General features: G+C 41.8%; 1 protein-coding gene across 5 annotated transcripts; it reads left to right on the forward strand.

The window, feature by feature from the left end:
• Positions 1-1,914: 1,914 nt before the first annotated feature.
• cxxc5a (CXXC finger protein 5a) lies at positions 1,915-23,819 on the forward strand. 5 transcript variants are annotated; one of them, XM_085288956.1, is made up of 5 exons: positions 1,915-2,363; positions 10,797-10,899; positions 10,994-11,806; positions 12,107-12,177; positions 22,135-23,819. In XM_085288956.1, exons 3-5 carry the CDS (start codon positions 11,012-11,014, stop codon positions 22,136-22,138), a joined length of 870 nt encoding a protein of 289 aa, XP_085145082.1. In that variant the 5' UTR covers positions 1,915-2,363; positions 10,797-10,899; positions 10,994-11,011; the 3' UTR covers positions 22,139-23,819. The 5 variants fall into 5 exon arrangements, with proteins under 5 accessions (XP_085145082.1, XP_085145081.1, XP_085145080.1 ...); XM_085288955.1 differs by having other exon boundaries at positions 1,918-2,367; positions 10,797-11,806; XM_085288954.1 differs by having other exon boundaries at positions 1,918-2,363; positions 10,797-11,806.
• The last annotated feature ends 3,608 nt before the right edge of the window (positions 23,820-27,427 follow it).

Raw genomic sequence — 27,427 nt, forward strand, 5'->3', positions numbered from 1 at the left:
GAACTGCAAATGTGGACATTTATGAACCATATCATAGCTAAGTTATCTGGAAAGTTAATTAGCCACACGTTCACGTGCTCACATGTATATTCATCTAACATTTATATCTGCATTACATTTTGTTAGTCATAAAAAACACATGTCTGAGTAAAAAGTCATTAATGCTGTATACACAAACACCATAATTTATGAAGAGAGCAACGGCCTCTCTCTAATTTAATGTCTACTCCTCGAGTGTAGCTACAGTATAACTATCACGTGTTTAATCAAAGTGTAAGCAGGTTTATTGAAGCCAACTTTCATTCACTGTGAGTGCAATCATGATCATGTGGAACAGTGGATATTCAGTTTATTTTTGGGCAGCCTCAGAGAAGATAGACACCCAGATCTGGATTTTTTTTTTTTTTTTTTGCCACCATAGCTACAGCCTTGAGTTCTCGATCTGAACCATGTTGCTTGCTTTGATGAATTGTTCATGCTCAAAAGAGGGGATAATCTTTCATTGACTAAACTCAAAAGCAATAAGAGGTGTAAAAAGGCAGAACGTAAACAATATTGTGTAAATATATATTTGTATAATTTTATATATATTTGAATCCCCATGTCACCAGAAAACGTGTGTTGAAATGTGTCTCCAATTAATTTGGTGAGTACTGGGCAAAATGATTACATGTGGTGTTTAAGTGCCGCTTCCAGGTGTCCACAGTAGATCCATTGTAGTTTTGAAAGTGACTAAAAGCGGAATGTACTAAAGATGCCTTTAATTATATTAATCCCAAGTCACATTAGGGTGAATCCCCGCTGCATTAACATTTCTTTGCTGAAGTGGAGAAGCTGTTAATGTCAAAATAACACACAGACACGCACACGTCACCCAACACTTCTTGAAGGGGATTTAATTTAATTTATGAGGAGTTAGAATGCAAAGTGAGACGCTCTTTTAAACAGATTTTCTTTTTTTAAAGGAGCCAATCGTTCCCTGGCATTTTATTTCAAATGTTTCCTGCTCGGAGAAATGTGTTTCGGAAGTATTCACGTCAGAGTCATTTCATCACGAGGCAAGTACTGTGGAAAGAAGCGCAAAAACTTCAACAAAGTCCTTATTGTCAATGTTTTCGCACGCACAGAATATGGACTAGCCTGTGGGTGGACACCTTTATTGTGACCGAGTTTAGAGCACAAAGACCGTGCGTAATTACGCATGTGTCGGCTTTTTGACTTCAGTGTTTACGAAGTGAGTGTCATGTATATGAAAGCCGTAGCGTTATTTGTTTGCAGGGAGGTTGGCTGGCTACGGGCAGAGTTAGTCGAATACCCCCTCCTCTCCTCTCCCTCCCTCCCTCTCCCTCTCCTCAGCTGCCGCGATATTTTCCAGCTCTGGAGCCTCAACCGCAAAGCTCGATCGATTCGCATTGATTGTCCCTGACGAGCTGCTCCACTTTCTAGCCAATGTCAGCCAGTCTGCGATCGGGAAGGAGAGAAATGAAGGAAAATCTCTGCCGCCCTGGCGGTGTCATTTCCACACACTTGGGTTGGCCGCCTGCCAGCAGACAGGACAGTCGAAAAAGGCGGACTGGACTCTGGAGCTGAGGGAAAGGAAGAGCAACCGGGGATGAGACTGATTTATGTCAGCGTCATTTCTGCACAACCTCTGTGCTCCAAATAAACACACTGGTGAACTGAGGTTAACCCCGTTTATTCTCAGCTACCCCGGATCCTTCGTGATAACAGAGATCACTCTTTAAATCACACAATTAAGCCCACGTGTCTCTGCTGTTTGGGCAAAAAGCAAATAATAATTGTTATCATGTCGAATACTACTATCATAGCCAATACCGAGTATCTGAAGACAGGATAAACACAGCAAGTAATCAGTCGCGTAGATTGGTGCTGTCAGCTGTGTTTATTTATTTTTGACACAGCTCTCGCTCCACAGTTGTCCTGAAATCACACCAAACCCTCGCTTTCGTTTTGTTGTTGCTTCGGCTGAAGTGCGCGCACCGCCGAAAAGTCCAGGTCGGTTTTTCCGCGAAGCTCCAAAAATCTATGAAATGTGTTTGCATGTTCCTCTCCGCAAGCGGGGATGTAGAGGTGGGATTGCAAGGACCGAGAAAGCTCTGGGAACCCACGCGTTCAGCCTCTGAGAAAGTACGCTTTTCCGAAATAACTGACGGTGAATATTTTTTTTTCTTTTCACATTTACCATTAACAGAGAGGCACTCTGTAGGATTGTGTTCTCGGAGAAGAAGCTTTTTTGCCTCCCCCTGCCCTCTTCTTTTTTTTTTGTCACCATTCTGCACGGCAGGCTGAGAGACGGACCGCTCGGACTGTGGGAGCCCTCCCCTCTGCTCGGATCTGCTTTGGTAGGTGCGAATAAAATGGGCCCGTGTTTGCAAATATGCAGATACATAGAAAAGGAGGGAGGAGGGGTTGGATGGAGGGGGGAATCACACTTTGTTGAAGTGTGCTGAAAGTTGGGATGTCATCTTTGTATAGGATCAAGTTATAGCAGGGTGAACCTGGGAGCTTCTGTGTGACTGCAGAGCATATGCTGGTACCGCAGATAGGCTACTGTGCTCAAACAGAGTCCGGGAAGAAGCCAGTTGTTTGGATCTGTTTAGTGATTAAATGATGAAGGGAAAAAAGCTGATGAGTTTAATGTGATAGGTTGAAGGAAATGTTTTACAAGCTTCTCCCAGAAGCCAATGTCAACAGGATTCATCATTTGTCTTTATTTAACAAGTCGCCCTCAGCGCCGATACGGATCGCCACACCACCGGAACAAAAAGTCCGCTGGTTTATTGTGAATCAGCTGTTAATGATGCGCGCCAAACTTGACGTTTACACTTAATGAAAGAAATGCCTGGAGTCAGGTCACGCTTATATTTGACATCAGACTGTCAGTTTATGACTGAAACTTTTATTCAGCAGTCACCTCAAACCATTAACCGCAAAACGAATATCACAGTTTCTCACTGAGACCTGAAGAGACTATTGTTTCTTTTTTAAACATATACTATTCTTATATCTCCTACACCCCCCCCCCCCCCCCGTTCTTCTCCGGGCATCATTAGAAAGTTCCCCGGCAGCGTTTCTCGAGCTACCTGCAGATTTTACAGTCAACCCCCCTCCTCCTCTCTTCCTCACCGCCTGCAATCCGCCACCGATGATATCGCAGCTCCAAGTCCTCCATATGCTGGCGAATAATTTGAAGTCACAGTGTGCGCGGCGTGGTTGTTTTTCTCCTCTAACTTTTGTGTGCATTGCCTAATTAGGGAAAATAGAAACGCAGCAGGTTGTGGACAATGGATGAAGCCTTGAGTCTAATTATTGTCACCAGGCTTTTCTAACTCCCCCTGCCTTTTTGTGCGTGTGCGCCCGTGTGCGCACACGCAGGAGGTAGGGGAAATAGAGTGTGTAGCTCACCGTGGACAAATAAAGAGTCCGCAGACAGCGCGTCTGAAAGGGGAGGTAAGGGAGGGAGGGAGTGCATTTGCGTCGCGCATCGCTTGAACGCATTAAGCTTTCTCTCTGGAGGTCTGGAGGTGTAGTCAGCTGCTCCGGAGTTCGTGGGGGGACCAAATGATTCATAACCATGCAGGAAATCACACCCCCCCACCTCTGTCAAAAAGCTCACCGCGATTACCTGACACGTGCGCAAGCAGTGACGTCAGTGACGGAAACTTACCTAGGAGTTAGCCCACTTCAGATCCCGTGATTTACACACGGACGTGTGCACCTGAAAGTGTCACACAGCTTCGTTTTGTCATCTTTTTGTGATTTTTTTTTTCCAGGTTAGTTGTTTTTTCACTTCAGTTTTTAAATGTGTAAATCAGGGATGATCACTGGATGACGCAAAGTGCCGTAGAGATTCACACCTGGATAATTTCACGGCGCAGCTCCAGAAATAGTGGAAAAGAGAGACGCACACTGGCCCTAAATGCTCTCTTCCTTTCCCCCCATCACCCATTGATCCAACTGGTCAATGACTGAACCAGCCAACCATTCATCCATCAGTCAGCTGGCTGTCACTGTTTTGTGGGCCGGCTTTCATTTATATACACGGATCTCTTGGTATCCTCTCGCAACAGCTGGTGTGTAATCGGAGAAGAAAAACAGTTTAAAATTGTGTCTTTGAGGTGACAAGCCAGTCAGGTTTTAAGCTGTAACAAGCTGAGAGCAGCATCTGAATGTTAAATGAGCTGTTTATGTTCATACAGCAGTGCTGACAACTAGTCTTCCCTTTTTTATGGCGCTGTTAAAGTGCTACTTCATTCACAAATGATTTTCAAGCCTGAAAGTTTTTTTTTTTTGAGGTTCCAAAAGAACCTGAAAAACTCCACTTGGTTTGTGTGCACCAGATTTTTGCTGATCAGTCATACACCTGACATCATGTGGGCTTTTGAATGGCTTTTACAACGCTTTGACACAGTGTTATGGGCAGCTTTGCCTCAGGTAAGATTGGATTGTACTGACCATGTGTGGCCTAGAAGAAAAAAAAAGTTTGACATTTCCAGAAATGTACTTGTTTGCTTTCTTGCCAAGAGTTATGGGGAGACTGATATCATTCACACACACACACACACACACACACACACACACACACACACACACACACACACACACACACACACACACACACAAAGTCATTTTGCCACTTACTGATGAGAAGGAACCTATGTTATTGATCTTTATTATTTCTTGGTTAGAAAATCATCCTGGTAGATAACATCCACTTTTTTTTTTGAAAAGAACTAATATTTTAAGTCATCAGCTTAAGGTGCAAGTAGGTCACTTTTTGAACCTTTGGACTAAGTTGCCCACTGTTTCCAGTCATTATGCTAAGCTAATAATTTCCTTGCCCTAGGTTCATAATTACCCAACCATGAGGGATATTTTTAGCTATTTCTCAGCAAGAAATACAGTTGATCTGGAACATGTTTAGTTTGACTGTGAATCTAAGGTCACTGATACTGAGCTGTGAATTTAATGAAGATTGTTAATCAGGAATATCTGGATTAAGAAAAAAATCATCTTTACATGACGCCCTGTGTGACAGTGCACAACAGCTTCTCTTTGTATCACACTGTCATGTTTATTACAGTATAAAAGTATAGAGTTCAAATCAGTAGACTGGATCGGCCGATGATGACGAAGCGTGCACCTGGCTCTAATTAATGTCCAGATTTTTGCCGTCTTTTCTGATTAAACAGCAACCTTTATAATCACATTAAGCGCCCCGTGTCGTACCTTTACAGGCTAGTAAATATTTTGTCAGCTGCACTAAATGATTTACCGACCACTGAAACCAAAATTTATTCTACACTCATGTATGCTTCCCCAGTTGTGCAAGAAGAGCTTAAAAAGGTGATTCAGTTTTGACTATAACAGTGAGGGTGTATCAAAACCAGCTCAAAAACACACTGATGTACAGTGAGGCTTGTCCTGTTAATCTGAAAGGGGCGACACCGGTAGTTGTCGGACCTTATTGATCATTTTTATTCACACCTTTATCCGTAATTCCTGTGCAGAATGTCGCGTGAAGATAGATTAACAACAAAAAGGAGAAAGAGAGCGACTCGAGAAGACGACAAGCCACATTTTACTCCTCTTTTTTATTCTGAAGGAGCTGGAAAGGAGGAATAAGACTCATTCTGGCATTAATATGTTACCACCAGTTACAGTGTAGGGGTCATGCCAAGTCACAGAAACTTGTGGTGTAAAGTTTTAATTCATTCCCTCTTAAAGATAACATTTGACCTTAGTATATATCAATAAATCTGTGGTTTGATGTTCATTAGAGGAGGTTATCCCTACTAAGCTGTATAGTCAGAGATCAGCTTTACTAACTTCTGACGCACACCCGGTCATTTTGTTCTGGAAACAGGCTTGAAACGTGCCAGAAACGTGTTCGTTTAGAAAAGAAAAACAGGGGTTATTCCTACTAGCCGTCCATTATGTAAATCACAGCAACAGGCCAATAAAATCACAGGAAGTTGAGCTGTATCGTAGTTACTCAGTAGAAGATGCAGCTGTGGCTCAGCAGACAGTTCACATGAGGACATAAACCTTTTCTGTAAATGATGCGGTGAGGGGATCTGAAGAGCCATGATGCTGGAAGTGGAGGAGGATGATTAGCCAAAGACTATATGCCATGCTCAGGGTTTATGGTGATGGAAAGAGTGTGACTGATAGGGCAGTGAGATGGAAGGCAGATGTGTACACATATAGACACACACATACACACGCACACACAGCAGAGGAGAATGAGTGTGAGTCTTTAGATAGGTGCCCTTGCTGTCATTTCTTAGATAATGTGGTTGACCAAAGTAATAAATGTGCCTCGGTGGGCAACACACATCCTTTAAACATGTGAAATATAAATCTACGTACATGTGTTTGTCATTCCGGGTTGGTTTCCTTAACGTCATCGATTTTTTTTCTCTTTTTTTTGCCATTGCACGCCATCATATCCGAATCGGTTAAAAATTTGTTGAATAATTGATTCCTGTGTTGCAAATCTTAGGACAGCTATTGTCCATTATAATAATTTAACTCATATTTTACTGATTATTCTTCCATAGACATACCAAAAGTTTGCATCACCCAGAGCTAGAATTGTGGTTTTAACCATGCTTCATCGAGGGAGACGATTTAGCTCAAAGCCACGCTTGTCAAAGTGATATTTGAGCTAGAGTACAAAAACAACTTATGCTTACCTACGAATCCCTCTTATTAAATATCGTTAGCCGTTTCCTGAAAGGCGGCTCTGAAGTGTAGTGGTCTACACATTCACATAAAATGTAAAAGATCCCTGGAGGAGACACAAATCCCTTGGAAGTTGAATCAGGAAGGACGTCCAGCATAAAAAATCTGGCAAATCAAATATGTAGAGTGACACCTTGTGATAAAGGAGGAGCTGAAAGTAGCTTACTGAGACTCTAGCATCAACATACTGTATGTGGGTGTTGGGGGATAGGGGTGCTAAGTAGGGCTGCCACAAACGATTATTTTGATAGTCGACTAGTCACCGATTATTTATGCGATTAGTCGACTAATCAGATCATCATCCACTGGACATAAAACTACAGCTTATTGCACCAGCAGCATATGCTCTTATATAACTATCATTAGCTTACAGCTTTAAGCTTTTAAGGTGCTAACTAAAAATAAAGACAAGATGATAGTTTATTCAATTTTAATGAAATTTGCAGATTGTTTCGGTGAAGTTTAATAAACTCCTTGCTATCTAAAATATAACAGGACAACGGAGTATATTCTCCAGCATCTCACACTTCTGATAATCAGCTGTCTGCTTGAGGTTTATTCAGCTGTGTAAAAACTATAACTTTAATCTCAGACAAACCGATTTACTCAGGAACAAATAAAATACTAATAAAAAAAAAAAAAAGAAAAAAAGCCAAACAACAACATTTTAATTTATCTAAGTGACTCATATATATTTAACCTGAGTAGCGAAAGACGGCGGTGGGTTTGAAAACAATTTGCCGGGAGTCCGGTGTTCTCACCGCGCTAGTGACCTAGCCCCCGGCTAGCTATCGAGCTAGTGGGTAACAGACGTCTCCGAAAACGTCGGAGCGCTTTTGAAAATATGTGGTGTCCTGATAAACTGAGCCGATATTTGAGGTTTACACAGCTACATTCTCGGCTGAAAATATGTTAAACGTTTATTTTGTGACCCAGAAAGAATAATAAGAGTAATATTAAAACTAACTAGCTACCGCCATTGTTGGAAACTGAGCTGGGCCGCGCTATGAATTCTGGGACACAGCTGCTTCTTCTTCTTCTTCTTCTTCGGGGTTTAACGGCAGCTGGCATCCTTGTACATGCAGTGCTGCCATCTTCTGTTTCAGTCCGTTATTACACTCTTAAATCCTGCTACTCATTCCTGCGTCTTTTGGGATCTTACAAAGCTTCAAACGACGCGTCGACTATTAAATCAGTCGTCGACGATTTTGATAGTCGACGTAATCGTGACTAGTCGACAAATCGTGGCAGCCCTAGTGCTAAGCAAAGCAAGTCAGAAGTACTCATGAAAGGAATTGTGGTATACTTATTACAACTGAGCTCCTGTTTGAAACAGCCAATGTGTTATCTGAAAGACTTCCCTTTTCTTAAAAAAACAACAAACTAATGGTATCATTGACAGGCCAGTTACTGGAGCTGGTGTTCTGGTTGGGTTGCATCACGAGTGATCAGAAGCCATTTTCATGCGTAATGATTTTCAGCTCGAGGACTCATTTATTCCAGCAATTGAAAATGAGCCAGTTCATTAATTATGTGGGATACTCAAGTCGTTTAGCATATTTACTGTATTTAGAGCACTGTTGAAATAGATCAGCCCTGATTAACCAGGAAACTCTTCAGTTTTACAATAAGCTGTTCATATTTAATTCGGGATCGTGCGTTTAAGTTCTCGCTGAAGAGTCACAACTGACCTCTATCTTCTATCTCTTCAGTGCCATTATTTCATGAAAGCCACAAACCTCCCATGCACTTCTCTGATGAGTTCACGTGCTGTTCGCACACAGCTGAGCAGAGGTAGCGGCAGTGAGGGGATGCTTCTGGGAAACTGGACCCCGGTCAGTGCTGTAGTGGGCGAAACTGAAACTATGGGGCTGAGGGGCTGCGGCGCTGGCTCTGGTTCGCTGGCGCCACATCCCCCTGAGCTGGTGAGAATGTGGGGGCTGTGCTCTTGCCTTTGAAGCTTTACCTCCCACTAATTCTGGCCTTCCAGTTTCCACACACTGCACAGACACCCCCCCCCCCCCCCAATCCTCTTCCCCTCCCTTTCCCTTTGTTTCCCTTATAAGGACTTGCCCGGCCATTTCCTCAGCTTTTCTGTGGGAGGTGGTGTGCTTGTTTGTGAACACGGACAGGTCAGGAGAACAGCGGCGTAGTTTTTTTTCTCTTTTCATAGCAGTCACAGGAGTCTTACACTAAAAGCTTCTAGATGCATGTGTACTCATCCACTTTGTAGTCTGCTGTGAGTGACCCTCCTCATATCTCTTACCTGCCCGTTTGATAATAACACTTTGCCAAATTTTACTGCTCCACAGTTTTGGTCTTTAACAACAAAAAACCCCCCAAAAATGAAGGGATGCTCCGATGAAAAGGACGGTCATGAGAGAAGCCTGGACTTCTGGCGTATTTTTTTATCAGCAGAAACACCTGATATTGAGCTGTGTGAGAAAGTCTAATAACATAGATATTTATTTTCTCCCATATTTTGTACCAAATTGCTGTAAGTTTCAATAAATCCAGTCTTTTCTTAAATGACTAAACTGCAATTGGGTCAATACATGCTATTTGACTTTCACTGCCAGGTTGGTCTTTAAACACACCTGTACTTACATAACAAAGGTAATGATCAATTCTGGAAAGACAACAATCACAGAGAAGTATAAAATAATTTGACAGAAGTCACAACCGTGTTGCACCCAATGCAGATCAACAAGTCGACTTCACCTGAGCACCGTTCCACTGTAGGCAATGATGACGACATGATGATTCTGAGTATATTTTCATATATTTTCAAAGGTCTTCAGAGTATTTAAGGTGAGAATGAAAAAACAAGAAGGTATAATGAACCTTTGAGTTGCAATTTGTGTTGTTTACCAAAGAAATTTCTGTTCTTAGCACAAGTTAATTGGACAATAATGAGATAACAATAAGATTTGGCTCCCTACCTTGTAATTTCTTTTTGTCGCTAACCAATCAGAGAATCTCCAGGGGAGCCGGTGTTTCTTCACCAGCCCAAAACTGCGAGGTTTGATTTTTGTAGTTTGTTAAGAAAAGAATCAGAATTAAAGCTGATTTACTGAGACAAAATTTTGGTCCCTCTCGATGGGTGATTTCTTTCTTTTTTTCTGCCTCAACTAAAAATGAGTTGGCTCTTTTCATCCGAGTTTTAATCCCTGCAGGTATTCATTTATTTATATATTATTAGAAGTGTTATTTATTGTCTCATAAGCTAATTACTATGCATCAAAGCAGCAGAAGTATTGGAAGACCAACACAAATAGTTCACATTTCAATAATTAATTCAATTATTTGCACAATATTACACTATACAACATTAATAAAATAATTTTTCCTGTTAAATTTTGTGCATTTTTATCATGTTTTGCGAGGCCTGGAACAGGATGTGAGGTTTGGTAATTTTCTAATTTATTGATCTTCACCTGATCTCGTGTGAACCTGATGTCTTTAACGTAATAATAACATTTTTTAATAAAAGCACAAATGATTAAATATAAAATTGTAACGTGAAAAGAGCAGAAGAATCTAAAAGTGTTCACGAGTAAGCCTGAACGAGAAGAGCCACTCAAATCTGTTGTTCTCCTTAAGGAGCTTTATGCTGAGTTTCATCTCATTTCTCTGCTGTGTGGCCTGCAGTGCCGCCGTTTTGGTTTCTGTTAACATCATTTCGTCCACACAAGGAAGCTGGGTTTTTTTGTCTTTTAAAGCAGAAATTCTCTGTGCACTCCCAGTGCAGTACTGAGAAACACACTTAGCTTCTAGCTGGTGAACAGTGCAACATCTAGGATTTGAAGAGATGCAAATCAGACAAAAGGAAAAGAGCGGTGATTGATCAAATGAACTGAAGTCTTACAGTGAAAAAGAAACAGTTGATATGAAATGAAGTGTAAGGTGCTGTTATGTCAATATTGTTTCCCTCCCAACATACTGGTTCTTTGTACTTTTGAGTTGATTTGTGTTTCGGAGAAGTGATCATCAATGCATAACGTACACATTTCTCTCCCTGTCTAAAGTTTCCAGATGGCTCATGGAAGAGCGTGGATGAGGGCTGAGCAGTAGTGGGGACAGAGGGCTTCGAGGCCTGCCTGTCGTCGCCTGGCTGACTGCTCCATCGAGGTGAGGTACCGCTCTCACTGGGGCACAGAACGGACCGAGGAAAGGTCCCTCCTTACTCACCCCTGCCCCCTTTCCACCCTCACCCCCAACCCAGGCACATACGTTCTGGACCATGTCTAGCGGGCTATCGGCGGGTGGCCAGACAGAGGACCTGGAGCGGAGTAGCTGCAAACAGGACTCTCCTGTTATAGAGCGCCGAAACCGCAGTGGCATCATCAGTGAGCCCCTCAGTAAGAGCCTTAAGAACTCCCGCACCCTCTCCCAGTATACAGCAGTCTCCTCTGCCACCACCAATGGACACACAGACAATAGTGAGACTAAGAGCCACCCGGCCAAGCCTCAGCCCACCCCGCAGCCCCAACCCACTGTCTCTGCACTGACAGCAGCCAAGTTGGACCGAACCCTAGAACAGGTTCTGGAAGGACAGAATGGCCTGCTGCACTTTGCCCAGGCAGCAGCACTGCTAAAGCGAGCCGGTATGGAGCACATGCTCCTGCCTGGGGGAATGGGAGTGGGAGTTGGCGGTGGAGACGCAGGCTCGGGGGCTAGCGATTTGGAGGGTACGTCTGTCACGGACGCCGTAGGTGGTCCTGTTGACTTCCCATATGGAGTAGGGGGTGGCTTCCCCTTCAACCCGGGGCTTTTCATCATGACGCCGGCTGGAGTGTTTCTGGCGGACAGCGCGCTGCACATGGCCGGCCTGGCCGAGTACCCAGTGCAGAGCGAGCTGGCCTCTGCTATCAACTCTGGTAAAAAGAAGCGAAAACGTTGTGGGATGTGCCCACCTTGCCGACGGCGGATTAATTGTGAGCAGTGCAGCAGCTGCCGGAATCGAAAAACGGGCCACCAGATCTGCAAGTTTCGCAAATGTGAGGAACTGAAGAAGAAGCCCTCTGCTGCTCTGGAGGTAAGACAGTGTTTGTTATGATGTGCCATTGCTTTAGGAGGCCCTTCTGATGCAAAAGGTCACTAAAAAGCTATTTGGATGCATTTACCATTCATTATCTGTAAAGGTAAAGAAATATGAGCCACACAGTTGTAATTATTGGCTTTAAGATTTGTAGCTGGGAAGTTAGCAGGGAAAATCCCAAAACCTTTGTAAAAGTTGCCACAAAGACTTTTAAACTTTACAAACAAATCTGAGAATCACACTGGAAGGCACAAATGAGATTCATACCTGAATGTCCTTGCCCTTTAATGTGGCTAGTACAGGGAGGCTTTTTGGTGGGGTGATGGCTCCACAAGCAGGAAAATGACAGGTGGTGAAGAGTGCGGTGGGTAAGTTCATGCCATGGGGTGTCTTTAATCTGTTCACCATAACTAACAAGCGCTGTGTCCACATTTCTTTACTGGAAGACTGATTCACCGGCTAAAAAACAAGCATGTCATTTTAAAATGATGCGACTTAATGTAGTTCCCTTTACTAGAGCACTTTGGATTTGATCCCATATAAAACTGCCTTGTGTGTTCCTCTGTTTAACTGCCAGGAAATGCAAATAAAATGGTGTGTGTGGAGGCAGAGTGGAAGTAATTGTGAATATGTGTACAGTATGCATGTAAGCATACATGTGTGGGCATTTTTGCGTATGTGTACACATGTAACAAGGTCCATCTGGCTACAGAGCTGTCATCTGGAGCACCAGGTGTCAGCGTGGCACATGCACCCCCACCTAACCCCCATCTCCTCCCCCCGCCACTGTCCTTCGCCGCCACTGTCCTTCTCTCCTGTGACACTCCTGTTCATCTAAATGGCACTCTGAACTTCCTGTCTGCTTCCGCCGTCACACTCAGCGGCCTAACTAACTCTGGCTGCAGTGACAGAATGACCAATCATGAAATCCATCTGAGCAGATGTTCCATCTCAAAGGAAATAAACTTTTGCGATCAATGCCTAATAGTGTCGCTTTGCCGTTACATAATGAATTGACAGATATGTAACCCTGTGAACCAGCGGAGAGGCCGCTGGTGTAATTGACACAAACTGGATCTATGATTCCAACTGGTTTTAGCTTTACCACTTTCGCTTTCTGATGTTGATTGAAGGTGACAGCTTGACCTCATCCTAGCAGGCTAAAGGTGTTCAGTCTCCACATTCTGACTTTGACCATCCAAAGTCAAACTTGATAGCATGTTCACTGGACACTTTGAGTAATGCAGACATTTTTTAGCTTGTGTGTACACTTTAATGTGACGTTAGAAAGGGATTAGCTTAGTTTAGCTTGATTAATGTAGGTTAATATAGCTCTTTAGCCCTTTAAGATTATGTCTTGCTAAGCAACCAACATTATAATGTATAAGTAATATATAAAAATATATATATAAAAAAGTGCATAGAATCAAATTCTATTAACATCATCTTTACATTGTACTACATTCATAAACTGTGCTTTAGTATTCTTTAAAATGTCTTTACTGACAAATAATTTAAAGTCTTGCACTACATTCATTGTTCCTATATGATGGATGTGAATTAAACTTTTGCATACAGTGCGTTTATTACCACTTTGAAATAATTGCACGAGGGGGTAATGTAACTTTTGTCCAGTATCTTGATCATTTTCTGGAAACAGTCGTTACTGACTGTGTTTAGTGGACACACATCTATGGCCAAAGTCAGACATTTGGTGATTTCAGTGCATCTCCGTGAGCTGGATATGTTGACACATCGTTGCGGTTGCCTTTCACAGACATCTGAACTGATGCTATACGATTTATGTTAGCAGCAACAATACGTTGTTTTTCTTGGTTTTAATTATATGCATTAAACGCTGCAGTTTGTGGTGGCTTCTCAGGCGCTTCAATAAGTTTGTTGTGTTTCTTTATGGGGCAGACACACAGCGCTCTGTGCATGTGATTTCTTCCTAGTAAACATCACTTTTGCTAAACCCAAAAGGATTTCCAGAAAACGGCCTGCTGGACGTTTGAGGTTTTTTCCCTGTTGTTTATCTGTTTTCGTGCACTGCTACTCGTCCAGACTAGTCCAGGTAACTTCAAGCGACGTGGTGCAGGGAACATCTGTGATTGGCACGTGTTGAGCGCTGATAATATTGCTCAGTCACGCTCATTGAATGGTGGGAAGACAGAACTGTGATCAAGATTACAATTGGATTGATTGTGTGGCCCTAATTTTGTCTGTCTAAAGCAAAGGATGAACTCATGAATCTTTTTTTTCTTCATTCTTCCCCCTTAAGTCTGCACAGAGAGGTACTACTACTACTTATTTCCTATTTCAGGGCATCACAGCCAGTAATGCTGTCTCTGTCTAATGAGCTCAGTCTAACCAAGTGCTTTTTATTATAGCCATGATATAGAAATACCTAAAAAAAAAAAGGAGAGAAGAAGAAGATCAGAAGAGTTCGTCCATAACAAGGTGGAAACCTCCCCAAATCCTATCCATTGCAATGCTCGTCAGCACGTCAGACTGAAAAAGGGCTTCTACTGTATGTGTAATTTTAAAGAATAGTGACTCAGCATTGATTTGATCTTATTTATCCTTAGAGGACTAACTGATTCTGTCAGAGTGGAGGTTGTGCCTGGTTTGACTGACTTGGAGCTGGAATTTGTAGTTTGACAGCATCCTTGGCAATAGTTTTTATGCAGCGTGTAAATAAATGTAAAAAAGAAAAATAACTGGCAACATTAAAAAGTTTACAGAAATGCTAATGGAGTAAAAACCTTTTACAAACACGCCATAACTTATTACTGGCCCTTCCGTGAGCTGAAAGTGTGAAACTAACCTGGTCAGACACGACCATTGTTAGGGGAAAACAGCCAGATGTTCCCTGATGCTGAAAATCAGACTGATCTGTATGAATATTATCATTTTGCTTTTGCCTCTCGCATTGTTCAGATTCAAATTGATGAGAAGATCCATTTGTCTTTGTCGATGATTCACCGAAAATGGTGAAATGTGTCAGCTTGCTATGTAGGTGGTGCGGCTCAATGTCTCTTAGAGAAAAGGATTTAATTTTAATTTATGATTTGCAATTGATGTTGTCATGGCAGTTAGCCTAACACCAGTTGTTCACACCGCGGATGCCAAACCCGAGGGGATTGGAATAATCACGGTAGTTGACGGAAGTCGTGTTGTTTGGAAGGGCGCAGCCCGCTGATGTTCCTAGTGACCACCTCACATAAACCTGTCAAAGCTTTAAGTAGAATCGCACTGACTTCAGTAATTACTTGCAACTAATTTATTTAATAACCCTGTCAAACTGTTTCCCCTGTTTTTTCTGACCAGATATGGGGAGGCTAATCTTTTATTGCCGCTTAATTAAATGTGAAAAATAATACAGCAATACAAGAATAATGAATATTGTCAGCGTCTCCTATTACATCATCTCACGATAGCATCTGCAGAGCAGCGTAGTTGACCAGAGCACGCCGTGTGCTTTCAAAGTCAAGCATTGCCTGACCTAATCCATTAGTAGCTGGAGTAAACATGAAATGTTGTCACTTTTCACTTCACTGAATATGCCACAATAAAGTTGGCCGGTACATCAGATATTAAATAGAACAACAAGTGCTTTGTTGTTGTGCAACAGATGAAGTCTGACTTCTGTTGAACAATGCTGCAGTGCCTCCTTGGATGTGTGAATATTCCTGCAGATCCACAGATGCAGCAAGGCTACATTTGGGAAAAGGTGGGAAACGTTCATGATAAGGTGACTGGCAGTCTAACAAACTCACATTTTTTTTAGGTAATCCCTCTGATGCTGCTTTATAAACCTAGTGGTCTTATTAATTCAAAGAGGTCCGTGAGCTGTTACGCCTTTACCCTGAATGTTATTTGATATCTTTTCCCTTGGAGCAGAGCTCTGCCAGTACTACAAAAGTTTCATTTTTGTCTGTCTTTGTTCTTAAGCCTGCAGATCTTGTTTAGCAGGTGATGAGATCACAGATCAAAGCCCGAACTGCACTGTCAGAGTGTGATGTCATCAGTACATCACACTCTGAGACTGAGATTCACGAAGGGGAAATCATGTCAGAAGAAAGAGCAGAGACTCAGCGTAATTCACTAATGTCTGTACCGCCTAGATGCTGTGAAAATGTGTTTCACGCAGTATTTATTTAGTTTTTAAACACGGGCTTTAGAAGAGAACTTCCTACTTTCCATTAATGCATATTCAGGGCAACTTGGGAAGCACCTGCGCCAGAACAGAAGATCCTCCTGGCTTTCACAGTCCACAGTGAGCTGCAGTGAGCCTTAGCTGTAGCTCAGACAGCCCCTAAGTGTCACATTTCCTTCCAATCAAAGATAGTGCAGCACATCCCCGTCTGCTGTGGCTTTAATACTCGGCGCACAGTTTCTAAAGGAGCATTATGTCTTATTTAACACGTTGCGCGGTCAGTTTATCAGATGGTTTTGACTGTTTTTTCAGCTCGTCTATGTGTGCGCGCAGCTGCAGCTAGAAAAGACTGGCAGAAATATCCTGGCTTCGCTTCCCTGAATTTGCATTGAAAGGTTTTACTTCTCGTGTTTGTACCGAGCCTATGAGCGTATACACGTCGGTACACAAGTGCAGTCCAGCAGCAGTGTGCTTATTTTAAGGGTGTTGACGGTTTCCATTGAAAGCTCATGGCAGCTCAAAGAGGAGCGTAAAATTGGCAAGTGAGGGGGAGTCAGTATGCTGAGGCCTTTGCCACCTCATAGCTCACTGGCTGAAGGTGTCTGGATTTATTCTGGGAATGTTACATTTGATAGAAATAAGTGGGAAGGCAGTTCCTTTCTGTGCTATGTCTGAATACCCTCAAGTGATGTAAGTCTCAGCGATGCTGTTTGGCATAAAAAAAGTAAAAGGAAAGCCGGGGTTAGGAAGTGTACTTTGTTTTTACTTGAATGTCATTGTGTGCTTGGGATGTACTGTACTGGAGTGTCGGGACTACTTAAAAGATAAGACCAGCTGTTTTTTATGTTGTTGTTTTTGTCTACTCATAGAAGAGCCTGTTCTGTTATGAAATTCAGTGGTTGTGTGCTTCAGATGCAGCTAACACCTAAACATACAAGTGTTTTCCATTGGGAGCCACTTTGCCAGTATCAGACGCTGATATGGGAGTAGCATATTCCCTCATGGTCTTTCCTGGCTCCCAGACACTGTACATCAGGCAGTCAGGACAGCAGCGACTCACACAAAGTGACAGGCATGCAGACTGACACAGAGACACATGGGTGTGTGGGCAAGTTGCTGGGCGGGCAGAGGGACAAGTCAGAGTGGACAGTCAAGGGAGAGTTAGGTACATCGAGAGAGACGAGGTTTTCAGGCAGCCAAGGTGTCGTACTCACTGCTGCTATAAGCGAAAAGGACCCATGAGGCCCCGGGGGGCAAAAAAAAAATCTTGAATTTCACAGAATATCCCAGTTACTGCAACTTTAAGCCACATTTATTTTCCCTGAACTGCAGCATTCTCTTTCACTTTAACTTCACAATACAACTACCTGACTGACTAAAGGGCAATAACCCAACCAATAGGCTGGCTTCTTTCATACTTAAAAAAAATGGTCTGATTGCCTTGTAGGCTGTATTTAACATTTTATTAAGTCAATCTATAATATTGCTTCTGCTGTAGCATTTCCCACTGAGTATTCTTTTAATATAAGATATAAAAGGTAGATTTAATCAATGCGGCGTAGTATTGTGTGCATCCATTGCTATAATCAGTCTAAAAAAAACAATAGAGATGTCTGGTCGGGCTACAGAGGACGGACGTCTAAATTGATGGTTTTGCAGTCAGATCTCTATAAATATTGTTGAAATTGTGCACATCGCATACAGAAAAAAATCTGACACTTTATAACTTGATGTTTGTCTAATATTTGGTCTAACTCGCGATGAATGATCAGTACTTCTGTGGTTGTAGTCGACTGTAAATGTAAATTAGCCATGGCTGATATCTCCGAAGGGCCCGTAGCAATAGAGGTAATGTTGCCTTGCTTACATCAATGTCCAGCTCAGAAATTTAAATACAGTAGTGTTAAATATTTTTAAAGTAAATGCTGGCTGGTTAAAACAATTTTAAGACATATATGTTATACACAACAACACAACAAAATCTTCAGGTGTCGAACAGATGAATATTATTGTTTAGAAACACTGTTGAAAGAGCTACAATACGTAGAGGCCTCTAAAAATCTTTCAGTTTAAACGCAGCTTTAAGATAGATGTCCATGTGTCTTTTGATCTGGGATTAATGGCCGTGGGTCTGATGGGTTAAAGTTAAGATGAACGTTGAAGTCAAACGTTAGATGATGAGTAGAAAAGTAATCTGCACCTATTTTGCAACAAAAGGCAATTTAACCACGGTACTTTGGACCGGGTAACATTTACATATCATTTTCAACAAACCACAGGTGTGAACTGCATCAAAGGATTCACGCACAAGATTAAGATATAAATCGTGGTATCTGCAAATCTCTCCTGCGCCACCTCATGAGCTGCTCGGCTTACTACGAGACATGATTGTTTTGGAGCAGGGGTGCCCAATCCCGGTCCTCGAGAGCTACCGTCCTGCAGCTTTTAGATGCATCCCTACTCCAACACAGCTGAATCAAATGGTTTGATTACCTCTTCAGCATGCCATCGTGTTTGGCAAAGGCCTGATAACAAGCCATTCATTTGATTCAACTGTGTTGGAGTAGGGATGCATCTAAAAGCTGCAGGATAGTAGCTCTCGAGGACTGGGATTGGGCAGCCCTGTTTTGGAGGATGCCCCAAGCAGCATGCCTTCAGTTGGCATACATTACAACTATTTGAAGTTTGCCCCCCAGACGTTGTGCTTTAGTAGTTTCACATCTGTTAAAGTGACATATCTGTAAAACACAACCTTTAGGGCAACATCTTTACCAAAATGAAGACGGGACAGGAGACAGTCAGTTTGCGGGAGTCCCCTGGGCTTTTTTACATACTTGCAGGATCCAACCATGAGAGTGGTGCACATTTTCATATGTAGCACAAACCTGAGAAAATATTTGATAAATTAGTCTGCCCCAGACATGGAGGCAGGATGGATGAGGATCTAATAATAAATATGACACTGTGTAGTCACAGAGCACACAGCTGTTAGCTACAGTTAAACTGCAATCCTCAGTAAAGGTTTGATGTGTTTACTGAACTCTAGTAAAGTGTCTTTGAAGGCATCGCTAATAAAACAAAATTAACTATTAAAATGACAGAATAACAGTTTAACTGAAGTTAGCAACTCCATATTCCATGTCTGAAGAAGACTTTGGTCACATTATACAATTAATAAGTAACTGAGATGATAATCAGCAGACAAATCAATGAAGACAACAACTGATTATGTCAGTGCATGTGTATGGTTTAATAATAAATAATAAATTCAAGGCCTTTGGGTTGATAGATCAGATTGTGTTTGTGTAATTACTCCGGTCCTGGCTGCGAGATGTGTTTAGTGGTCAAGTAAGAGGAATCGTATCAAATGTATTTACAATCAATCACAATCGACTCTTGGAAGAGAGCGCTTGCTTAGGAAAATGCATCATCGCCTCAGCCAGACAAACAGTGAATCTTTATGCCAGCTGGAGGTCATTCGCGGTTTTTGACTCAGTTGTTTTAAAGGTTCTTTTCTTTTCTGGTCGTTGTGAGCTACAGACGCTGCAACATCCCACATGTGCAATTGTGTGCAGAGATGCTTTGTGTTTCGTTCCTTTTTTTTTTTTTGTGGGTGTCTGTGAAAAAGTAGTGAAAACTGTTGATGATAAAGCAATGAGAACAATAGCCAGAACATTCACCGGTGCCCTGGGGCCAAAACATGATTTCATGATAGGTTAAACTGGTTTCCGGGGATCAGTAACAGATAACAATAAGCAGCGTAACCTGAGCTCTCTTAAAAAAAACATTAATTTCATTTGACTTTTGTGGTATAGTCCACACCGGTAAGACAAATGTGCATGCATTGTTCGAAAAAACACATCCATAGATTTTTAGTGATTGGCCACTTCACACCCACAGATCCCATCTGTTTGAACCTTTGCAATCAGTGTTGGTGAAAAAGGGGGTTTCTATTCCTGAAACGCTGCCATTTTTCCATTGATTGCACATGTTTAATAATGAGGAAAAACGGCGTTTACAGTTCGGTCGAGGGATGTGTTGTTTTTCCCTCCGCACACATTACGTCATGGTCAGTCTAGCCCCTACCAGATTTTTGACATCTGCGACAGTGCCAGATGTTGCTGTGTCCTCTGTCTGTCTTCTTAACAGCTGAGTACCACCACAGAAAGGTCATCACAGAGATGGATGAGAGGCTAGCACACTTTAACACACGGATCATCAAATCATCTTAGATGTACATTGGCTGTTAACCTCTGGGTTTGTGGATTGTATTAATATTCATTTGAGCCAAAAAGGATTTGCTGACAGGATCAACTGAAAGCTGTAGGGAAAATTTAGGCTATACCCAATTCAAACCTGCATCCGTAAACATGAGAAGTTGAGACGTTGAGAGGCAGAGCTACGAGCAGCGCCGTAATATTCTGTCAGATTATTCCTGTTTGAGTCAACATCACAAATAAAGCACAGTGTGGGTTATATTTGGCTGGGACCACCAGAATAATTACCTTGTTTGAATTCTTTTTACCCAAGCAAAAGTGTTTTATTTTTGTCAGCGGGAGTTAACTTTCAAAATGAAAGTACACGAAACCTGTGGAGCACGAACCCTGCTGTCATTCAGTTTCATGTCCAGATATGAACAATAGCAGTCAAAAGAACACTGTACTGCTGATTCAAGGGTAGAGGAATGGTTTAAGTGGGCCTGAAAAGTAATTAGAGCTGGCATTGTTTCTGGTTTCAAACAAGCTTCTTGAACTAATGGGCCATTTGCTGCCGAGCTGCCTTTGTTGAAAAACTTGTAATTTCACTGCAGCTGTGAAAAAGAGCTGCACAACAGTTTACCGGAAAAAAAAATCAAGTCTGATTATGTTCAGGTTACAAATAATTTTTAAATTTGAATTTCATTAGAATCGAAAAAAATTGTTCTGAGGGGAACTATAAATATGAGGCCAGTACACACCCTTAGTGCATCTTTTGTTTACTTTTCCGTGTCATCACGAGCACGTGTGTTTTTGTGTTTGCACTCGCAGTATGCATGATTCCTTATGAAACCTTCTGCTGTTGAGTACTGATGGAGAAGTGGAAATGAATCCAGCGTTTATGAGAATTTTAGTTCAACGGTCTCGCTGTTTGGTGCGATTTCGGGGGTGTATTGTGAGTGTCGGTTAACGTGCCGCTGTGTGTGGAGGTGTGTGACTGTACTTGAATACATATTGGTTCGGTGCGAGAGTGTGTGTGGGTGCATAAATGTTTCCCGAGCTCCTCCTGCCTCGCTCCAGGCAGAGCCGGCCTAAAGGAAGAATCCGTGCTGCAGAATCGAGTTGCACTTTACAGGACGCCAGCCGTGCTGCGGCTCCAGGGACCCGAGCTGCTCTCTATCTCCCGACTGGCAGGCTGCTGCTGAGCCCTGCAGCTGCATGCATGTGTGCCACTCCTGCTCAGTTCAATCAGGCACACAGATAACCACAGCGAGAGAGAGAGTGAAGGGGTGGGGGAGACGGGAAACGGCATCATCATTGATGATGGTGTGGGAGAGCAACGCGTGTGGTGGCTAAATAATAAATGTGGCATATTGGGTTTTGTGTGAAGCCAGGACTGAAGCCTGTTCCTGTGGTGCTGCCGAGGATAAAGATGTGAAGATTTCAGACCTAGTCATCCAGGGGTGGGGGATGGAAGTGGTGGACGACTGATTAGCTGCTAAACTTAATTTACATTAATCATTCCAGTCGATTGTCAATTGGAAATACTTCACCTTCATCTCAAGTTTTTTGTTTTTTGTCCTCGTCTTTTGTATGACTGGTGTGAGATTGCTAATTGAATCTCAACAAGTTGTCACACTATGGCCTCTGGTAGCAAACAATTTTACTTCATGCATTAAGCAATCACTGTTTCATTAACTAATCACTGGTTGGTGCCCAAAAATGAGGCAGAGGAACTCTCTGTTAACTGGAGGGAAACATTAGACACGCCTCGATTTTCAAGTTTCGAAAAATGTTTAGCAGTTAAGTGGTGGACTTGACATTATCTTTGCAATGCCAAATAGAATGTGTTGCTTTTCATTAACAACTACACCCGCATCTTCTCTCTGCTCTTCCCCTATCTGCTCCTCTCCTCTCCCATCCCCTTCCCCCCTTTTTCCTCCCTCTTTGTCTTCTGTTTCTCCAAGAAGGTGATGCTTCCTACAGGAGCGGCGTTCCGGTGGTTCCAGTAGGACTCCTCCTCCTCCTCCGCTCCCTACCCAAAGCTCTGCCATGAAGTGCAATGCCAACTCCTGGATTGTCTCCGGAACAGACACTGGCTAATAAACAAGCTAGCAACAAATAAAATTATAGAAAAACCCCCAACAAAAAACAAAAAAACTAAACTAATAAAAGCAGAAAAAAAGAGGAAAAAAATCAGCCGGATAATGGATGCACCTACTTATTCCTTGAACCAAAAATGAAAACGTAAAGAAAAGCATCTATGGCAACTTTCATTCCCTTTTCTATGTTTCCATTTTGGTACCTTTTGTCCTTATCCCAGCAGGTTTTTTCTGTCGCTTAAACATGGAACTGCTCATTGCCAGAAACAGAAATGACGGACTGAGTGTGGACAATCAACTAATTTCTGTGTTTGGTGTTAATGTTGTTCATGTGTGGAAAGATAAAGTACTTGTGTAGAGAATGTAAATTTACAGCTATATTTTAAAAACTAGTGGCTAATGGTAAACATTATTGTAATTCTTCACCATTATGTTACTCAAAGCCCTCGTCTTCTTTATGATTTCATTTTACTTTCCAGAAAGATTTAAGTGGTTGTCCTTTGACAGTCAAGAAAATGTTTCAAATTGTGGTGCTGTCCATTTTGGATTGTAATGAAACTTTTAAAAAAAAAGAAAGAAAAAAAAGTCATGTTAATGGGCAGATCACCTGAGATTCTTCGCTGGCTTGAAGATGTTGTTCGCCAGAGCCGTCACTACTGTAATCTCCTCAATCAGCCCTCCTCTGCATTTCCAAACTGTTCCTTTAGTGAAACTGGCAGCCTTGTTACTGTGGCCCTACTGAGCATGTGCCAATACTGCTCAGGGCAAAAGCACTAAGAGACAGCACTTGCTCTGAGTCTACCCTACTGAAAGCACTGGGACAAGCATTTTTTTTTAAATTTATTTGTTTATTTGTCATATTTTTATGATTTAGTTATGTTGCTGGGTAGCTACAGCTTTTAAAAATAACCAATCTTTGTATTTGTTTAGAAAATTGGACTGGTTTTGTGAATAAAAAGGAATGCATGTATTCGTGTCAAAATTTACAAATCTGATGTTTGTCTACTTGTCTATTTGCATGTTTTTTTTAACAGCTGATTTTAAAAAAATGGTTGGACTGACAAAATAAATATTAAGGATACATTTTCCACAAATTAGAAGGAAAAAAAAGTTTCCTTTTCTTTTACAATTGGACGCTGCAGCATAATTTTGACTCAAACACAGCTCATTAAAGTAAATCAGGTGGTGGTATGAATCGCTAAGATGTTCTTGGGTTGACTGAGATCTCTTTTTTACTGCCTATGTAATACACTATATGGACAAAAGTACTGGGAAATCTACACATGAACCCTACAGGAGCAGCTAGGCCATGAAGGCGCGTGTCATGAAGCTCCCGGCACACAGTGTTTGTGCTGATGTTAAACCCAGAAGAGATTTGGAGCTCTGAAGTTATTGAACCAGCAGATCATTGGTGACTTTTACCCACTTTACTTCTTACACTTTATACTTTTATATCAATATTTTTGCCCATATAGTGTATCTGCCTACAGTGGAACAATGGACCCTTGCTATGCTAAAATGTAACCAAAATGATTTAAATAATGTTTGAATAAGATCTTTTTGTTTGCAGTTTTTCTTCAAATTGCATGAAACCTCTTGAAGCTCCACGTAAATGTTTTTTTTTTAATTCTTCGAGGATTTTTCTTTCTCAACAAGATGTTTGTGACATTTGCCCAACTTCTTGATATTTATAGTCCGAAAACACATGCAGAAGTTTTGAAAATTGATGATATTTGTGGATGAATGATTGCAAGCTCCGTGTCCAGAGCTATTTAGGCTGTGGTGCTTAACGCTGATAGTATCATGTGTACACAGAGTTTAAAAGTTTGGATCACAGCACTTCCATGTTAGTCCTTTATTTATTTATCCAGGTAAAAATCTCATTGAGATTAAAAATCTCATTTCCAAGAGAGACCATGTAGTTCACAATGTACTCTGCATACATCCAGTATGTGAATTTAAACACACTAGTGTCATCTTAAATTTAATGCAGCAAGTTGTGCACTTTCTGAGAATTGTTCCGCTAGCATTTTCCTGTAATACATAAGTCACTGTCTATTTGTTTGCCTGCCAACTCCTCTATACACAGTTGGAGTTGAGCAACTTGGCACACAGGTACTTCTTAGGCCCGTGAAGGTTCTTATCTATATCAGATATTATGATGTCATCACATTGCCTAGTAACCACCTACCAATAGGCAAAATTGACCCATTTGTAGCATTTATGCACCTGTAACACCATACAAAACCATCATATGATTTTAATTTCTCTAAAGTAACATCTATCAACAAAACCTTTATTATGAAGGGTATATCATGATCACATGTTGCCTTGCAACAACCTGTCGCATGGACATTTTTATTGAAAATTTACAAGTTGTCAAATATGTGTGTGTGTTTTGAATTTCGATTAGAGGGTGTAGTGCTTTGATCAGGTAAGGCTAAAAGCGGTATCCAGAGACTGTCTGTCTCCAGTGCACAGCTATCTACTAATTAATGTTAAATAACAATCCAATAAAATCCAAGCAGACTCTCCAAAACTGGAGCACAGATTTCTTGGATGGGCTGTACCTCACAGTGAGCCATATTATTTGGCAGATAATTCCTTTAAAACTCCTTTAAAAGTCACCAACACCACAAACTCGTCTGAGAGGTCTGGTTCTGTGACTCAAATTAGTGAAGTAGAAGCCCAGTGGAAAGCTTCCTGTGTCAACACCCGTCCCTCAGCCAACGTGGTCTAACTTTTAGGATAAAATAAGATGTAAACAGCTTACAGAGAATTTGTTTTATATCAGGCTGTGAAGATGGTGAACACATAAATCTACGGGGATTGACTTGCTTTTTGAGTAAGCCTCAAGTGGCCACTCCAGGAACTGCAAGATTATGAAGCTTCCACGTTGGCTTTCGTTTCCAGCCCCAGAGGCTGGCTCTTGGTGTGAACACACTTATGCACTAAAGATAGCGAGAATAACGATGGAAGCATGCGAGACTCTGAGACTCATCTACGGATACGAGAAGGCAGAGCTGATCACATTGGTCTTAGTGTAATTACTGAGTTGATTTCCATTCCCTGCTATGCAATGATTCTGTGATTAATTTAGTTTTACAGCTTCATACTCACTATCTCTTATCCAGGTGGGGAAGTAGATACAGACAGCCAAAGTGCGGAGTGTTTTTAATTAGAAAATATCCGTGGTGGAAGGCCCAGTATGGTGGGCTTGTGTACGAGCTTGTGATCAGCTTGGTGAGCAGAGACTTGGAGAGCATAGCTATATTCCCAGCTTCCCCCCCGGTGACAGTGCTGGGCTAGTGCCATCGCCATGGCGATGGGGGGAGTGTGTGTATGTGTGTGTGTGTGTGTGTGTCTGGGGGTGGTGGCTGAGGCCTTTCATTATTAATGTGCACCGCGGCGTCCTTACCTCCTCTGAGCCCGCACAGCTCACTGCCTGACCTGCCATCCAAGGGAGAGGGAGTGGGGAGGGGGGACTGAGAAGGCAGAGATAAAGAAAGAGAAGTGAGCCAGAGAGAAAGAAAGAGACAGCACGACGTGTGTACAGGGTGCAAGCGTCTGAGTGTAACGTAGAAACTGGATTTTACATTTAGCAGATTTCAGATTAACATCTTTTCACTGTGAGTGCTGAGGTTCTGGGTGTGGTTGCAGGTGACAGCGGCTCCTGCCTGCTGAGTTGTAGCAGCCCAAGGGTTGGGGTGAGAGGGTCATGTGGTGGAGGTTGCGGTTGTCTCCATACAGAGGGGTGTACGGCTGGTGAGCAGGCCTGTCACATTGGGAAAATCCTGGAATCTTATCACCGCCTCACAGACACTGAGCCGCACTGATCTACTCACCCTTGTTGCCAGCAGACATGCCCTTCCCCCATCCAAATGCCCCTGCACAGGCTGGCCCCTTCTCAGCTCAGTCGCCACCTTCTTCGAACGGGGAGATAGCAGCGACTGATGCAGTCCAATTGTTGAGGAGGGGAGGAATGTTGCTTGTAAAATGTGACTAACAGGAAGAAAAACACAAGCTCCTCAAGTAAGTACAAGGCGCAACCCTGGTTTTAGTAATTGACCGAATGTAAGTCAAGTCACGGTAAAAAGCAGAATGAGGTACAAGAGGCTATTTAAAGATACATATGTCCTTAAAGTTGTTTTTTAAAGCATAATCTCACCAAACAACATTGTTGTTTTAGTGCTGTGGTGTAAAAAAACAACATTAGCCTTCATAAAAAATAGTCAATATGATGCCTCATTAATTGGACTATTTCTATATTCTCTTAATGTAATGTAGGAGGACTGTAAACGGTTTTAATAAAGCGATTCTATCTTAGGCTATTTATCTGTTTCAGCGTATTGCAGGAACGTGGATGAAAGATTGGTCTCATGGTAGACCATTTCTTTGTCTCACTGCATGCTCTGCAGAACAGTTACAGCAGCAACAAAGGTCATTTATGATACTGTTCTAGCTGTGTTAGAACTTGTATCTCCAACCTTACAAAATATTCAGTGACTTTTTACATATTAATATTAAATTTGTTCACTGGAAAAAATGATCCCGTGTGTTAGATGCTCCCAAAACATTTTTTTCCTCTTACTCGAACTGTTGATTGCTATTGAAAAAAATTGAATTAAATTCAGATGTAATTATATATTGCCAGGTCACAACAACAACAACAACAACAACAACAACAACAACAACAACACTCCCTCAAGATCCTTTTTACTTGTAAAGGTAAAGAAAAAATAGTCTTCAGAGAGTTTTCTCTGTGATTCTTCTGCTTAGGACATTCAGTTTAAAGACTGTGCACGCCTTTTTGTTAAATCCTCAAAAAAAGCTCCCTTCTGAGTCTTTTACTACACAACCATTTTTAATATAGTTATGATTAGGTTATATTAGTAAATAAACTAACTTACTAAGTTAAATCGATTCTTCACTTGTGTGAAAACATGTACAATAATAAAAACCTTGTATAAAATTCTACCTTTGCATTGATGCACCTGATTCAAGTAGAAATCTGATGAAGCTGATGTTTGTTTCTCCAGTGCTGCCTCATGAACTTAGTGATAATGCTAACATAGGTATGTGCTAATATATATCCGTACTCAAGGAACAAATTCATGATGAAGGAAGCAATGCATGATTACAGTTTAATCTTGAAACCCTC

Source organism: Mchenga conophoros, linkage group LG10 (genome assembly GCF_057382185.1).
Source record: "Mchenga conophoros isolate Kocher_MC1m ecotype Shallow Benthic linkage group LG10, M_conophoros_male_GT1.1, whole genome shotgun sequence".
Classification (NCBI taxonomy): domain Eukaryota; kingdom Metazoa; phylum Chordata; class Actinopteri; order Cichliformes; family Cichlidae; genus Mchenga; species Mchenga conophoros.